Source organism: Bos javanicus, chromosome 5, assembly GCF_032452875.1.
Source record: "Bos javanicus breed banteng chromosome 5, ARS-OSU_banteng_1.0, whole genome shotgun sequence".
NCBI lineage: Eukaryota > Metazoa > Chordata > Mammalia > Artiodactyla > Bovidae > Bos > Bos javanicus.
This window is the reverse complement of record NC_083872.1, coordinates 74,044,993-74,060,924: the sequence shown is the minus strand read 5'-3', so window position 1 is coordinate 74,060,924 and position 15,932 is coordinate 74,044,993. Positions and strand designations below refer to the sequence as shown.

The window sequence follows — 15,932 nt, the reverse complement described above, 5'->3', positions numbered from 1 at the left end:
GCATGCATCTCTGCTGAGGTTCAATCCACTGGGTACTTTTCAACCCCTCTTACTACATCGAGAGCTCTTTGAGAGCTGACACTGTATCTGATCAGGGCCTGGCACAATGTAAGTGCAGAATAAATATGTATTTTATGCATAACCAAGTGTCAGAATTGTGTGTGAAAAGCACATTCATTTGTATTCCCTCATCTGCTTCTACATGAAGCAGGCTGGGTGCTTGTTCATTAAGACTGTGCAGAAAAGAATAGGACCAGTGGCCCCTTGATGCACCTCCAGTTGATGTTCCCCTTTCCCCAGCGCCCATGAAGTGTTCCAAGGATCTGTTGTAAACTCGTTCTGTAACATCTGCTTTTGCTCCTTAGGGACCCTGTTTTCTTTCTGGTTCTTAACTGCTTTCCAAATAGATGTTAGTTGCAGAGGTGGCTTCCTAAAAGGTGGGTGTTATTATGAAAACAAAACAGAAACAAAACCATAAAAGCAGCACCCCCTTGCTTATTCTAATTTGTGAAATGAGTGGCTGAAAAAAAAGTTTTGTTTTCAAGAATATTTTATGCTTCCAAGGAACTTGGGATGAAAACAGTTGCTGTAACAGAAGCTCTTGATTGAGACATGCCCTGTGCCAAGCATGTTACTCATTCACCTGATTTACTCTAAGTAGCCCCTTTCACAAGTGAGCAGGGAAGCGAGGAAGCCATCTCCAGAGAACAAGTCTAGTAAGTAGCAACTAGAACAAGACCTCCCTGGAGTAGGAAATGGCAACCCAATCCAGTATGCTTGCCTGGGAAATCCCATGGACAGAGGAGCCTGGCAGGCCACGGTCCATGGAGCCGCAAAGACTTGGACATGACTGAATGATGACTGAACTCGAGTCCAAGCTTTCAGCCACTTTATTACAACATCTGTCTGTCTCCATAGGGCTGATCTCAGACACCAGCGCACTGTATCAGTCTCAGTTCCCCTAGGACCTACATTTAGCTTTGTTGAAGGCTTACTGTGGCACTGGGTAATCATCTTCAGTATTGGAAAGGCATGCACTATAGTGGAAAGAGTACAACATTAGGGTTAAAGAAACCTCTATTAAAATTCTGGCTCCATGTCTTGTCTTCTCAGCTTCCTCCTCTGTGAAAGGGAGCTAACCATACCTATCACTCAAGACCCCTCTGTGTGCAAAAAGGCCTCAGACAGCCTGGCACATGGCAGGACGTCAGAGATGGTGCCTCCTTACTGGTACCACTTCTGGCTATTGTGACTTGTTTATGTAATACCACGACAAGACAAGTCTAGTTATCTCTCTGAATTTAGTTTATTAGTAGATCAACAGCAATGTCTGAGCGTGCCAGGCACTAGGCCAGCCTTCATTTGCTTAGAGCAAATGAGATCACTCTGGAAAGAGAGATAAGTGAAGACATGCCTCTGAAGTGGCAATGTCACAGATTTTATTTCAAGTGGTAGTGAATGGGGTTTTACTGATTTAGTAAAACCAAAAGTAAGGTATCTTTGGACTTCCCTGGTGGTCCCGTGGTTAAGAATCCTCCTTCCCACACAGGTGCCATGGGTTTGATCCCTGGTCTGGGAAGATTCCACATGTTTCAGCACAACTAAGCCCATGCACCTCAACTACTGAACCCACACGCTGCAACTACTGAAGCCTGAGTGCCTAGAACCTGTGCTTGGAAACAAGAGTAGCCACCACGATGAAAAGCCCGAGCATCACAACTAGGGAGCCCCCACTCGCTGCAACCAGAAAAAGCCTGCACAAAACAATGAAGACCCAGCACAGCCACACACACACAAAAGGAAAAGAGTCTTGGAAATGCTACCATATTCTGCTCGTCCAATATAAACCAGAAGACCCCCACTCCAACAGCATGATCTTAAAGGGGAAATGATGCAGCAAGGTACCACCTCACGATTTCGCTCTTCCTCTTGGAAAGCAGGATGCAGTAACAAAGAAGCAAAGAAGCGAATAAAAAAGCTAAAAACCTCCTCCAAGATAAAACTCCACACTGAAAGCGTGTCCATGAGGGAGACAGTCAAGTCTCCCTTATTTGTATCGACAGTCATGGTTCTTTAGGAAGAGCTCCCCCCATGTCACTTCTCATTCTCATGGGAACTCTGCCAACCTGGCTTCCGCTCCCATTACACCTGAACTTCTGTCTTTACTAGGCCTCTCTCGTCTTTCCTCCAGCACCCACAGCCTCTCTTTCCCCTCCAGGGCCTTTGTGTGTGTTACATGATTCTGCTTTGGGCTTGATGACCTCTCATCCACTCACGTTTCGTTTACTGCCCACGAGCACCCAACTTCTAACCCAAGTTTCAGGTGGTCCATCAACCTCAAAGGCCTCACTTTTCTAGTGCTCCCTGGAAAACCTCCTGAGATGATGACTCGTCACTGGTGACTTGTCAGTGACAAATGATAAGTATCGAGTGCTCTTTGGCTAGCTTGCCGAACACCGTGCAAAGTCGAGGGCTTCCAAACTTTGTTGGGTCACGGTGCCTGTGCAGGTCTTCAGGTGGTATAGGTGTTTTTTTTTTTTTTTTAATTTCCTTGTTTAAAAAACATATTTATTTTTTTAGCTGTATGGCATGTGGGATTGTAGTTTTCCAACCCGGGATTGAACTTGTGCCTCCTATGGTAGAAATCGGTGTCTTCAACACTGGACCACCAGAGAGTATATGCTTTTTATAACAGCAATCACTGAAAACCTAGCTTTGAAAAGATATGGCATTACGGAAAGAAATGGAGTATAAAAAGATGTTGAAACTGAGAATTACTTCACTCCAGTAGTTCAGAAGGTACTTGACAGATGGCATATATGGCTGTTTCTCCTGAAATTTTAATGTTGAAAAAAATCCCATGGTACCCCTGTGAGTTTGCTATTGGTGCCCCAGAGGGCCTTGGCATACAGAGGCCCTAAACACCTCTCCATGTATCACCTTACTGAACCTTAACAACCCTACCAGGTTGGTCCATCCTCACCCCCAACTTATAGATGGAGGAGTTATGCAACATGTCCAGCACTGCACAGCTTCTGAGTGGCAGAGCCAGGAATGGAGCCCACGGGGCTGGCTCCATGGCCTTGCTCTTCACCACTTAGCTTCACCACACACTTAGCTCTGCTGAATCTCTAGATTCCTGTCTTGGAATCTACACCTAACTTTTCTTCTTCTTCCAAATCAGACATTTTCTTGCTTCTCCATGTTTACTGCTGTCCTGGTCACAGAACCTAGGGTAGAAAGGGCACACGGAGGCCTACCACACTTCCACAGTGAGCTCCTCATGTGTATTTCCTGCAGGCCAAGGGAAAGCTGTTCCTGAAGCCTTCCTTTCTATCTTGAGGTGAATTTTCAGATAGTTCTATTTTTTTTGGCTACACCGAGTAGCATGCAGGATCTTAGTTCTTCAACCGGGGATCAAACCTATGGACCCTGCAGTGGAGGTGCTCAGTCTTAACCACTGGACCGCCAGGAAAGTCCCTCAGATAGTTCTTTTTTTATACTGAAACAAAGCCCAGGGAAGGATTTTGTATTTTTTTCAAGCTCCATGGAAATTTTCACACACAGTGAAAACTCAGTGTATGTCCCATAAATAATCTGTTGGAGAAATAAAGAATTACATTCAGAGTAATCAGGTTTCAGCTGTGGACAGTCACAATCAAATACTGATTCATAGTAAGACTTTTTGCTATAAACTCAAATTCATTTTTCACTAGCAACCGCTCACCACTTGGGGGAGTTATAAAAAAGTCCTCACCCTTGAGGAGATTATAATTTTATCTTCCCAGGCACCCAGGTTCAAAACCTAAAGGGACACCTATGTACTCACTCATGTTTCTGGCTCCCCAGAGCCAAGCCCAGCTGCCAGATCTTGTCACTTTTTCCTTCAGAGTCTCTCCTGAATCTGTCTCTTCAATTCTATTTCTAACAGGCTTTCATTACTGACCTCTGACTATAGTAACTTCCTGGGTGATTTGCCTCAAGTCTCTCCTCGGTCTAAGCCACCAGGTATAGCTTCATCATTTTATTCTTAAATTATCATTTACCGCATATTTAAACCCTGCTCAGAACCCAAAGTGCCATGGCCAAATCTCTCACTTTGCATTGGAGATTCTTTACCATTTGTTTACAACCTACATTTTGGATGCTGTTTTCACCCACATATTCATTCATTTGACATGTGTCACAAAATGCCTACCAAGGACATTGAGGAGTTGAAAGCTATCACAGTAGGTGGCTAAAAGAGTCCCTAAGGAGCTAAAACATCCTCAAGGAGCTTACCATCTTCAACAGGGGAAATGGAATACACACAAAGACAAATCCAATATAAAGAAGAAAATAAGTGCAGTAACTGCCCATAGCAAGGGTGTTCTGGGAATTCATTAGTTACTTATAACTGGAGGGTCAGGATATCTTAGAGGAGGTGGCGTTTGATTGGGTCTTGAAAGGGAAGCAGAGCTTCAATATGTGAAGGAGAAAAAATAAGGGGAAGAAGGTCACTGCAAAATACAATCCAAGGAGTGGAGGTCAGACTGTGAGGAGCAAGTCTGGTTTCTGCACAGTTGCATGCAAATCAGACTGCTAGCAGGTAAAGCTGGAAAGCGAGGCTTCAGGCTAGATCACCATTATGAATGCTTGGGCAAGGGTTTGGACTTTGATATTTATTCATTCAACAAGCATTCATTGATTTTTGACAATGGGCCAGACTGCAGATTACGTATTAGGGACAGAGTGGACAGCAAGGCAGACATGATCTCGGTCCCCCTGGAGTTTATGGTTTAACATGAAGACAGTAAAAATTCACTGAGGATGTTGAGCAGACAACTGTCATCATCAAGTGATACTTAAGTTCATTCTGGCATCAGTGTAAGACTAATTAACTGCATGGGTGAAGAGATGGAAAGAGGGCTATTTATTACATTAAGTACTGAGAGAGATGAGGCAGTGGTGATAGAGGGCATAAAAGTGTGGAAGTTATTAAAAAGGAAGAATATCAGGCTCAATCCTTAAGAGGAGGGAAATGTAAAAGTGAACTATAAGGTTGGAAAAAAACATCAGAAAAAGTGGGACTGACTGAGAATGGGTACGAGAAATACCTCTGAGTATCTGTGATGAGGGTAGTACCTGTATCATGATAGAGGTTTGGTCACATAGGTGTGTGAACATATCAACACTCATCACACGGTATACTTAACATTTGTGCATTTTTACCATATGTGAATTTTACCTAATAAAAGCCCAGAAGACAAATATTGAGCTTAAGTTAATGATATGCAAACTGAAGTGTCTAGGGGTGAAGTGTATGATACATACAACTTACTTTAAGATATATTAACAAAGATAAGATAAATGGATGGATGACAAAGCAAATGGCCAAATACTAACTACAGAATCTCAATGGGTGGCATATGGTGTTCACTGTATAATTCTTTAATGCTTTTAGCTTGAAAAATTTCATAATAAAGTACTGAGAAAAATAATAAGCATATAGATTTGAGTCTCGGTTGACTGGTAGGACATGAGGATTATAGGAAGCGATGGAGGGGGAGAGGCAGGCTTAGGGGTCTGGCGATGAGCTTCGTGAGTGACACACGGTCTGAGGTAGCCAAGGCGTTCAGGTAGAAATATTATCAGAGAGTTGGAAACACAGGACCGGAGTTCAGCTCTTTTGCTGTCCTGCTTCCTAAACATCTCTCTGCCTCCATGCCCTTCCGCTGATTAACCTTTTTCTCCTTCAAGCTTTCTGTGATCACCTTGCCTTCCTCACATTTAACTAGGAGATTAATTAATGGCATTAGCATGTATCACTAGAGTGGAAATTCTTGGAATAAACAGTATCTTACACAGGAAATGTATCACTTTGTGAAATAATTTTGGAATAAACAATGAATAAAACCTGCCCTGGAATTTGTCCAGTTCTTGATGATCCTTAGATCAGAAGGTACAGTTTTTTTCTTTCTGATCTGTATATTTTCTTAAACAGCAATCTTACTAGTGGGGAAAATAACTTGTGCCTCAATTATAGGCCGAAATGAAATCACCAATCCTATGTTCTTAATATAGTTGATTTTCTCTTTCTTAGTTGCTTTTTTTTTCTGATTTTACCTGACATTTAACTTTGCAGGGGAAAGGAAGAAAATGGTTGTCCTTGGGTGGTAAAAACTATGATAGATTTTTTTCTACTATTCTGAATTTCTAAGTTTCTAGACAAATAACATGCTACTTTGATAACTGGGGGGAAAAAGTTTATCTTTTAAAGGAAACCTGTAACTGTTAGAAAATTTCTTGAGTTGTGAGACAGAAATCAAACCAAGGCATCTGATTTCTATTCCTTTCTTCTCAGTAAATGGTGAGCTTCCTGAGATCAAGAGCTATAGGCCCCTTGCTCCTCTTCCCACCTCTTAACTCATATGGCAGCACTGGTCTTGGCACACAGAAAGCACTCACACGGTGACAGAACACATCTCTGACACTAAAAAGAACACCGCATCATAGCCAATATCAGTTAGTGGGAAGCCATTACCTTATTTTGTCATTCTAATTTAAAAAATCTGTTTTTCAAGATGAACTCACAGAATGAATACCTTTTCATCTCTCTCAACTGCCTTAGGCAGACTGCACTGCTGAGTAAAAGAAATTGGGTTTGGCTCCTTCTATGAATTCCAAGGGCCAGTCAGAAAAAAAACCTTGGTATTTCTAAACCCATGCTTGGCACAGTGGGAGAACAACTTTCTCATGAAAACCCATGAATAATTAAGATGGCTCCTATTTCTGTACCATTGGTACTATTTTATGAGTGAACGTGTTAGTTGCTCAGTCGTATCTGACTCTTTGCAAACCATGGACTGTAGCCAGCCAGGCTTCTCTGTCCGTGGGATTTCCAGGCAAGAATACTGGAGTGGGTAGCCATCTCTTCTCCAGCGGGTGTTCCCAGGGATTGAACCCGGGTGTCCTGCATTGCATGCAGATTCTTTACCATCTAAGCCATCAGATTTATATTTCAGTAGAACTGTTGCTTCTGTTAAAAAAAAAAAAAGTGGACTAGAGATTCTGCAATGTTCTTTCGTGAGCCACCAGGGAAGCCCAGCACTATTTTATACTTTGCATCGTTCCAGTGGATTTATCTTGCTACATTCCCAATGGTTCACCTGCTTAATTCCAAGTCCACTTACTATGGTCAAGGAAAAAACCTGCTTCACCTCTTGTCCTCCGTCATACTTAAAAACATGCCTTACCTTTTCTCCTCGGTCTCTCTCTCTGTCCTTCTCCTCTCTTTTCTTTTTTTTCTCGTTGTGCCCGTCTGTGTGGAGGCTGGGAAGTGGCGGGGGCGGGGCGGGGGCTCCGGCGTACGGGAGGCTGGGAGCGGGGACAGGCGGCACGGGGACCTCTCCTGCCACCGCAGCAGGGGGAAGCCCCGAACTCCTCTTGGACTTGGAGTGTCGCTTCTCTTTATGCTTCTCCTTGTCCTTCTTCTTTTTGCTCTTCTTTGACTTCTTTTTCTTTTTGATTTCCCGGTAAGAATCATCGATCACTAACTCCCCAGCCTCTAGCTCCCCGCCAGAGGAGGAGTCTGATTCTACCAGGATAGGTTCCAGCCCTGAAAGGTCAAGGTTAGCACTGTGGGATTCTGGGAACTGGGAGGCCTCAGAGCCACAGCCTTCGGGGCCAGGAGATGAACGTGGGTCTGAGGATGACTTGTGCTTCTTCCGGGCTGTTTTTAGAAAGCTCTGTAACTCGTGTCCTAGGAGTAAAGCACCCTGCTCATCCCGAGCTGACTTCTTAGAAGATTTTTTCACAGTCCCTTGTTGAGAGGGGTACTGAAAAGACTCCTCGTCAACGGAGCTGCTCCCCTTCTCCTTGGGCGAGAGGATAAGTTTCATCTTTAAGCCGTCAGGCTCACGGAGGGTCAGTGTCTCTGTGTTCACGTAGAGCGGTTTCATTTTTTTGGATTTGTGGGAACTGCCATCCTCCAGGGACAGCTCCCCACTGCTTCCGCTGACTTTCTTCCTGTGGTGTTCCTTCTTACTCTCCGAATGGCTTGAGGAACTGGACGACTTTTCTCCTATCTTTTTGGAGGGTTTGGCCCCTGTGGCCAGAGGGGAAGTGATTGCTTTCAATAGGTCCATAGCTGTATCAGCAGACTGTGGGCTGGACTTTTTCTTTTTCTTCTGTGACGGCTCCAAAGACGAAATATCTAGAAGTAATCAAGAGAAGTAATTGTCCCTATAGCAGAGTAACTTCTAGCAAGTTTCCTCTCTCACCAAAAACCCCCAACTAAGATGAGGAAGAGGCTAACAGGAATGACTGGAGGGGAGGCCCTTCAACTGATTGTAAACATTCAGAGATGATGCCCACGTGCTTCTTGGCTTGGTAGATCCTGCCTCTGACCCTGAAGACAGTTCTTGCCACTCAAGATGTTTTTCTTCACTGAGTCTTCACAAGCCACCAAAGACAGCATGCTCAGAAGGATGGACTGTGGCTGCGGGGTTACGCGTAGTTACAACTTTAGATTACGCTGAAGACAAAGCCTCATTTGTTTCTGGGTTCAGGACAAATCCATTCTAGCAAAGAGTCGGTCTCGTCAGCTAAGTGCATAATATAGCTCAGAAAAGCTGGTCTTGTGAGTGGATACGCGCTGGAGTGAGAAGGAACCCACAGGCGCAGGCTGGAGGGCCCAGGACTACAAATGGCAAGAGGGATGCTAATAACAATGGGCGCAAGATAAGTGGATGATTGGGGGGAGAAGGAACCTGGTACCTGGTGTATCACAAATGAAGACTGTTCTTCTATGCTGAATCCTCCAAAATACCAGCCCTCCACCTCTCTCCTCCTTCACACTGGTTTATCGGCACTCAGAACAAGAACCACTGTCCTGTTAAATAGGCCACTGAGTCAGCAACATCTGGATCTCTCTCCCCTACCCCGACTCCAAGAACCAGTGAAGCGTCTGTCCCGCCTGCTGCCGCTCCCCAGCCTCACCTCCATAGTAGTAGTCATCGGAGGAGTGCTTCCTCTTTTTCCTGTGCGTGTCCGTCCCCAAGAAGTAAAGCTCACTGTCCTAGAATTCAAGAGGAAGGAGAACTGAGCAACGAATAAGACGATGAGGCACAGGCACTTTGGAACCAATGTTGTTTTCTGACGATTTCTGACTTTGGAAATAAAGTACCACACAGGAAATAGTAAAAAAAAAAAAAGATGTGAATGATGCTTATCTTTCTTTTTAAACGTTTTTCAAAGAAGCATCTTTCTTCGAATACTAGGAAACACGCTATGAACTAGTTTAAACATTCCTAATTCAAATGTTTAGAATTTACCTTTAATTTCTTCTTGGAAGAATTCCTGACCTGAGCAGCGATTTCTTCCTCTTCCCTCAAAAAATCTTTGTAAGAACGTTTCTTTTCTCGTTGGCTTCGGCCAGCAGCTAGCCCTATGTCCTCAAAGCTGTGATCACCATCAAAGCAATCTGAGAAGCACAGGTTCATTTGGGAAAGGAAATGAGAAAGTCAAGTAAGTCACGACTGCATCACCACCCATGAAATGCAACAGTCCCTCCATTTCCGAATTAGAATCATGTCATTTGGTAAGTCCACTGGAACACAGGGCTAGATCCGAGGGGGTGAGCATTATGTCCTGACGAGTTGGCTGCAAATAAGAATCAGACCTGAAGAAACAATGCTTCCATGCTATGCAAAGGCCCAAGGTGCGTCCTGAAACATGGTTTCTTGGTTGTGGTTTGGCAGGTGGACACGGACTTGCAGAGGTAAGGCTGAAAAGAATAAGGATTCATGTGCTGTGCTGCTCTGTGGGCGTCCACTGTGTGGTTCCTATCCCCAGGCTCCTGCACACTGGAGCTGGCAAGGACCACGAGTGCTGCTGGGGATCACCCCATAGACTAGAGACTTATGGCTCAGACTCTCGGGTTAGAACCCTGTCCCAGTTTGCGTTTCCATGGGCCCAGTCTGGGGATGATGTGAAGTTTTACTAGTGCTCTGGGTCATCACTTGGGAGTCCAGGCTGTGATGGCCAGTCCTGGTCTCTATGTCCATGGGCTGCAAGGATTGAAGAGGACACCCTCTTTGGAATGCTTCTCAGGTTAAGGGGTCATACCTTCTTTCTTCACGGAGTCATCATAAGCCATGGCGGTCCTGCAGGGCCTTTGAGAATGGGGTCCCTGTGTCCAGGCTCCTTCCCGTCTACAGGACCAGGTCTGAGAAACAAAGAAGGAAAACCCGCCTGTAATGCGAAATCACTGTGGAGAAGCAACCGTCCAGGTGGAAATGCGAAGTGATCCAAGGGCGGACTGGAAGGGCAGCAAGGAATAAAGGAGGGTCTTGTCACCACCTCCTCTTTCTGTTTGTAAATATACTAGGGATGAAGCTGTAGCAAGTGCATTAAGCTTAATTCGATTTGATTCATGAATTAAAGCTGTCAGTTGGGGAAGTATATAAAATACCTCCCATTAAAAAAAAAAAAAACTTCAAAAATTCATGAGAACTTGTGAAATGCCAACAGGCCTAGTAACACTGAGACAGGGTGAAAGCCGACATGAAGTCAGGGTTAGGTTCAATTACGGTCACAAAATGCACAGACAAAGCAGGATGCAGAGGAAGACAGATCATGCCAGGCATTTGAGACCACAACATCCTACTGGTTGAACTGGTGACAGGCTAAAATCTGTTGTATTGCAGTTTAAGCAGAAATGATGACAGGGATAGTAAAGATCTTGAGAGCATAATTTTTTGGTGTGTATTTTGTTGGGCTCTTTGAATTTGCTCAAAATCACAGAAGTGTAAAAGTAGGCACACTTCTTATATTAGTTGCCCATAAAACAGCTTTAATGCCATCAAGCCTTTCTTAAAGGCTACAGGTGAAAATGGGCTTCCCTTGTGGCTCAGCTGGTAAAGAATCTGCCTGTAACTCAGGAGACCTGGGTTAGGAAGATCCCTAGGAGAAGGGAAAGGCTACCCACTCCAGTATTCCGGCTTGGAAAATTCCACGGAGTGTATAGTCCATGGGATCGCAAAGAGTCGGACACGACTGAACAACTTTCACTTTCACAGGTGAAAATAAGGAGGAATTGCCACCTGTCCACTGGTGATGGAATTTTTATCATTATTAAGATATTCACTAATTTGAAGAACTGTTAAAATTTAAGTGTTCTAAATACTGCTTTAAATTCATTAACATTACTTTTTTGGCATTCAACTTTATATGTCCATTTTGACTGTGAAGATGACAAGCCATAAACTGCACTGGAAGGTAAGGTTCTTCAAATATTTTTAGGACAGGCAATGTCACAATTCCTGCAGGAAAAGTTTTTGCAGGAAGTTTAAATTTTATATACTAAATATATTGAAAATGTCTTCATTCTGTTAGTGAAATGCTTAAAAGTTGATCTGATTATTTACTTATATTTTACCTTCATAACGACAGTGGGGTTTAGAAATGCTGAAGGACACTTCAACGAGATATTGACAATCCCTTTGAGGAAGGTACAGGTAATTGTGAAGTATGCAACTTTTAGGAAAGAAAAGATGAATGAACAAGGGCAACTTTCCTAAGAGTTACATTTAAAATAAACCAAAAGAAAAAAGACCTACTTGCACAAGTCAGATAAGATGCAATGCACAGATAAGTTAATGTTGAAAATAGAAAAAGAAGTATTACCAGGAACGATTTACAAGTAACATTCAGAAATGTAAAAAAGCATTTCTCCACTTCCCTAAGGAATGGAAAGAAGAATGGACTTGGTCAAGGTAAGAGAGGCTTGAGTGAAGTGGAAAAATGAAATGAACTTGGTTCTTTTTACAAATAATTGGAGAACTGCTTACTCAAAGGGCTTTTCACAGGAAATTATGGGGATATGAGGTTGGGTATCATGTAGAAATTCATAATATAGCCAGTTTTCCATGTTCCAATACTAAGCGTTAAACTTTCTCAAATAGAAATTACTGTTGCCCCCTGTCCACCCACATGGTGCAACTCCAGGAGGGGTCAGAGGAGAAGCATCATCATAGGGAATTACATCCATTCATTTAAAAACAGAATATCTGCTCACTGGCACTAAAGCATAGTAAGTTTATTAGAAGAGTATATGGACCCCATTCATTTTCATAGGCTGATAATGCCAAGAAATAGCACAACTTGTGACCTCAAGTTAAATGTTTTCCATGCCAAATGGATTCTGGCTAAGAACCTTTGAGAAATAATGGGCAAAAAAATCTGAAATATTCAACGCCAATGCGGCCACCAATCTGTGGTCAAGAACAAAATGCTCTACTGTATGAAGTGAAGGCAGGTCCTGAGACTTATAACCAGGCCTTCCCTTTGGAAATATCAAAACTAACATAAAACAGAGCTGAACAACTAACAGTCAGAATAGGAGTAAGTAGTTCTGAAGACAGCTCCAGAAAGAAAACAATGATGTCACTTACTGGACTATGAAAAGGCACTCATGGTCTCTTAACTGCTTTGAAAAACAACCAGTGGATGAAAAAACTGTACAAGGGAACAGAAAATTAGGAGCTGATCCTCAGAGGCACAGAACAGCACAGAAAACGTGTGCTGGTGTTGGCATTTTGTATTACAATCAGGTCTGCTACTATTATTCTAAAGACACAGGAGGAGCATTTATAAATTACAAGATTAAACAACCTATAGTAAAAAATGAACGGGGCCTGAAGGCAAGTCCAACTCAGTAAAGAACTGGGACGGTCAAGAGCTTAGAAAACTAAAATTAGATACAATGGTCTCACTCACTCACAGCTTGGGCAGACTGATGGACCCTGAACTTGTAGGTTCTTTCAAGTGAGGATATTATTGCAGCCCAGGGGTTAGTTTTGGATGCTGACTCATAGAAGGAAGATGAAACCAGATAAAGAAGTCTCAAGCAACAGTGTGGAGGAAAGGCAAAGTTAGGGCAACATTTATATAAGATAACTCTCCTGATGTTCTTTCCAGGTCTTGAACATTATCCATGATAAATTCAGAGTCCAGGCTTAGGCAGCAGATTGTGAGGATTAATGAAACTGAAAAATATTAGGCTGGATATTCACATTAGAAAACAGAGGCCATAATTACATTAAATGTTGGCAAATGTAAAAACTCATTTCGATGTTTAAACTCATTCTCCGGAACTCCATAAATTTTGGTGTGTGTAGAATTCAAAACTGTCAACTTCAAAAGGTAGGATAATTTTACAATTATGTTCCTCTCAGTGGGTTAAGAAATGACAACAGAAGTAAAAGTTCATTATTTATGTTGTTTGTGGAAGTAAGAAATATGTCATCATGAAACGTGTACTTTTGGAAGGTGAGAATTATCAAACTTGTGGACTTCTCTTCAAGAGATGAAAAAAGGAGACAGCGCTACTCTTCCACTTGTAGGTAAGTATATGGTGATGTTTAGGCTTTGCTTTCGGAGTTATCAAAGCAATCAGGAAAAAAGGGGAAATCATCAGACATAGTACTTTGTTATTTTGAAAGCCCAAATTAAAAGTACTTTGGAAAAAAAAGTTTCAGGAGATGGTGTTTTGAGGTCATCTCAGCCCCAGCATTCACTAGCAAGCTTCTTCATCCCAAAATGTAAGTGTGTTTTGAAAAAGACAAAGTAAGCCTCGGAAACCCGGGCAGTAAGCGAAATCCTGAGGCGCGGGTCCAGTTCAGGAGGCAAGCCTTTTTCAAAATTTTCAAGATTCCACGTTCTCTTCTTCCAGCCCTTCTTTCAGGAACTCAAGCTGCCAGTCGGTGCAGGAAAAGGAAGATGCACATACAGCTGTTGCCAGTTTCTGAATTGCTGCTGTTGTTACTTTGAGGATAGGAGCAGGGGATGCCTTCTCATTTTCGCCCAGATTTCCTCCAATCTCAGAACCCAGAGCCTGGTAATTCTTGCCACTCCCTTCTCCACGAACCTACCTATGCAGCACTCACAGCCCCTGCCAGCTCTGGAAACTGCAGAGATCCCGACAGCCAGGGGTGGGGATTGAATCCTCTCATTGGGGTGCAATTGAGCGGAACCACGACCACCACACAGATCTGCTGACAACACACATTTCCAAAAAAACCCAGCGGTACAAATTTTGACAAGCCTTATCCAATCAACAGGCTCTACTCTAGATTCAGTGGTTGTTTTTTTTAATTCTGCTATGGGGTAATATAATCAGCCACCAACTTAGCCATCAGGTAGCAGAGAGATAAGATGGTTCTCTTCTGCCCGATAGAAAAATTAAGTGAAACCTACAAGTAAACAGCTTTGGGTTTAAAATGGGTCTGGATGGAGCAGATCCCACTAAGGAAGGCACGTTCAAACTGGGTCGCACGCAATGATTACATACCACACAGGTTATTGCTACAAAGAGCCCCCAAGACCACCATTTTTGTGGTCCCCACGGCAAACCAACGGGATTCTCTTGGCAGTTTTGCAGCAACAGCTAGTTCAACAAAGCTGGGCGAAGAGGGGAAAAAAAAAGAAAGCTCGTCGCATCCATTCCTGCCAGCCGCGCCCCAGCCCTCCCGTCACCCCGGCTCCCTTGCCCCTTGACAGCCCAGGGACCGTGTCCCGGGTCCTGAGCCGCAAGGCTGCGACCCGGGTTCCCGCGTCCCGGAGGCTCTAGGCGCCCCCGAGGGCGGAGACGGCCGGGCAGGGGGAGGGGCGGCCTCGGCCCGCGGGCCCCCGGGGCGGCCGCACGCCCCCTCCCGGCCCGCACTTTCCCGCCTTCCCCATTTGAACAGCTCCCGCCCGCCTTCCTCCTTCGGCCCGCTCCAGCCCCTTCCCGGGGGCGGACTGCGGCCGCTACTCCAGTCCCCGGCTCGGCCCCTGGGCTAGGCCGCGAGGGGCCCGGGGCGCTCTCGGGGCGGTGTCGCGGCCCGAGGCGGCGGGTGGCGGCGGGGCGGGGCCGCTGCCGCCTGGGGGTGGGGGCCTAGCTCGGCCTCGTGGGGGCTCCGCTCGCCGCTACCTTCACTAGGCTCGCCCGGATCCCGCCTCAGCGCCGCCGACCGCCGCCATCTTGGAGAAGGAGAGAAAAGCGCGAGCGACCAGGGAGCCTCAGTCGAGCCCAGAGCGCAGACTCTGCTTTGGAAGGGGAATCCCGCTGGTGCAAGAGCGCCGAGCGCATCGAATGAGATGCTGTGCTTGCTGAGCCCCGGAGCTAGTCTGTAATAAGAATTAGTTCTGCGTCAGGCTTGGGCTAGAAGCTTTACGAACAGGACAGCATTTGATCCTCACTGCATCTCTGTGAGGTAGGTTCCGTCACATTTTACAGATCAGAAATGGGGTTCAGAGGGAGGGGTTAAGTGACTTGCCCAAGGATACACAGGTAGTTGGAGTGCAAGACAGGCTACCAGCCACTTCTAAGACTTTTGAGTTTTACTGAAGTGCTCTTTCCGAAAAACCCTGCTGTTTCCTTCAAGATATTTTTATACAATAACTTCTGTCTTTGCAAAATCGTGCAGATTAATACCAGTGCTGCTTGTCTGGAATTTAGCATCTGCATTTAGAAGATTGGCGTATTTGGGGTGAGGTAGGCAGAATGTATCTTTATAACAATGCACTGAAAAATAATTTGCACGGCACATCATCTGCATTTCTCCCCATAAATCGTTTGCATTTCAAAGTTAGAAACAGTTTTCAGAGAAATGAAAAGTTGCTACACAAAGGAGGGAAAGGGTTTTGTTTTTTCCCCATTTTGCTCTGGAGAATTCAGACCAATGGGTAGAAGTTACAGTGTGCAGCTCTTGGTTCAATATGCAGACGAATTAATTTTTCCAGCGCAGTTCAGTTATGTTTGACTACTTTGTCAGGTAGTGAGCTCCCTGTCACCAGAGGAGTCCAAGCAGAAGCTAGTGTCATAGTTTCTGTGGAGCAGGGAGTTTAGAGATATAGAATGACTTATCAGTTCAGTTCAGTCGCCCAGTCGTGTCTGACTCTTTGGGACC

At 44.5% G+C, this 15,932-nt stretch overlaps 1 protein-coding gene across 5 annotated transcripts in view; it reads right to left on the bottom strand.

Moving 5' to 3' along the window:
* The window catches only part of HMGXB4 (HMG-box containing 4), a 35,716-nt gene extending 20,656 nt beyond the window's left edge, over positions 1-15,060 (bottom strand). For 2 of the 5 annotated variants that reach the window (XM_061417247.1, XM_061417250.1), the window contains exons 1-5: positions 14,954-15,051; positions 10,108-10,207; positions 9,315-9,463; positions 8,980-9,058; positions 7,236-8,194 (exon numbers count right to left, since the gene is read on the bottom strand). In XM_061417247.1, coding sequence (XP_061273231.1) covers positions 7,236-8,194; positions 8,980-9,058; positions 9,315-9,463; positions 10,108-10,138 — 1,218 coding nt within the window. In that variant the 5' untranslated portion in view covers positions 10,139-10,207; positions 14,954-15,051. Of the gene's footprint in view, positions 1-7,235; positions 8,195-8,757; positions 8,873-8,979; positions 9,061-9,314; positions 9,464-10,107; positions 10,208-14,332; positions 14,443-14,953 lie in introns of those variants that run through there. The other 3 variants (XM_061417249.1, XM_061417251.1, XM_061417252.1) reach the window with 3 other exon arrangements.
* Positions 15,061-15,932: the final 872 nt, after the last annotated feature.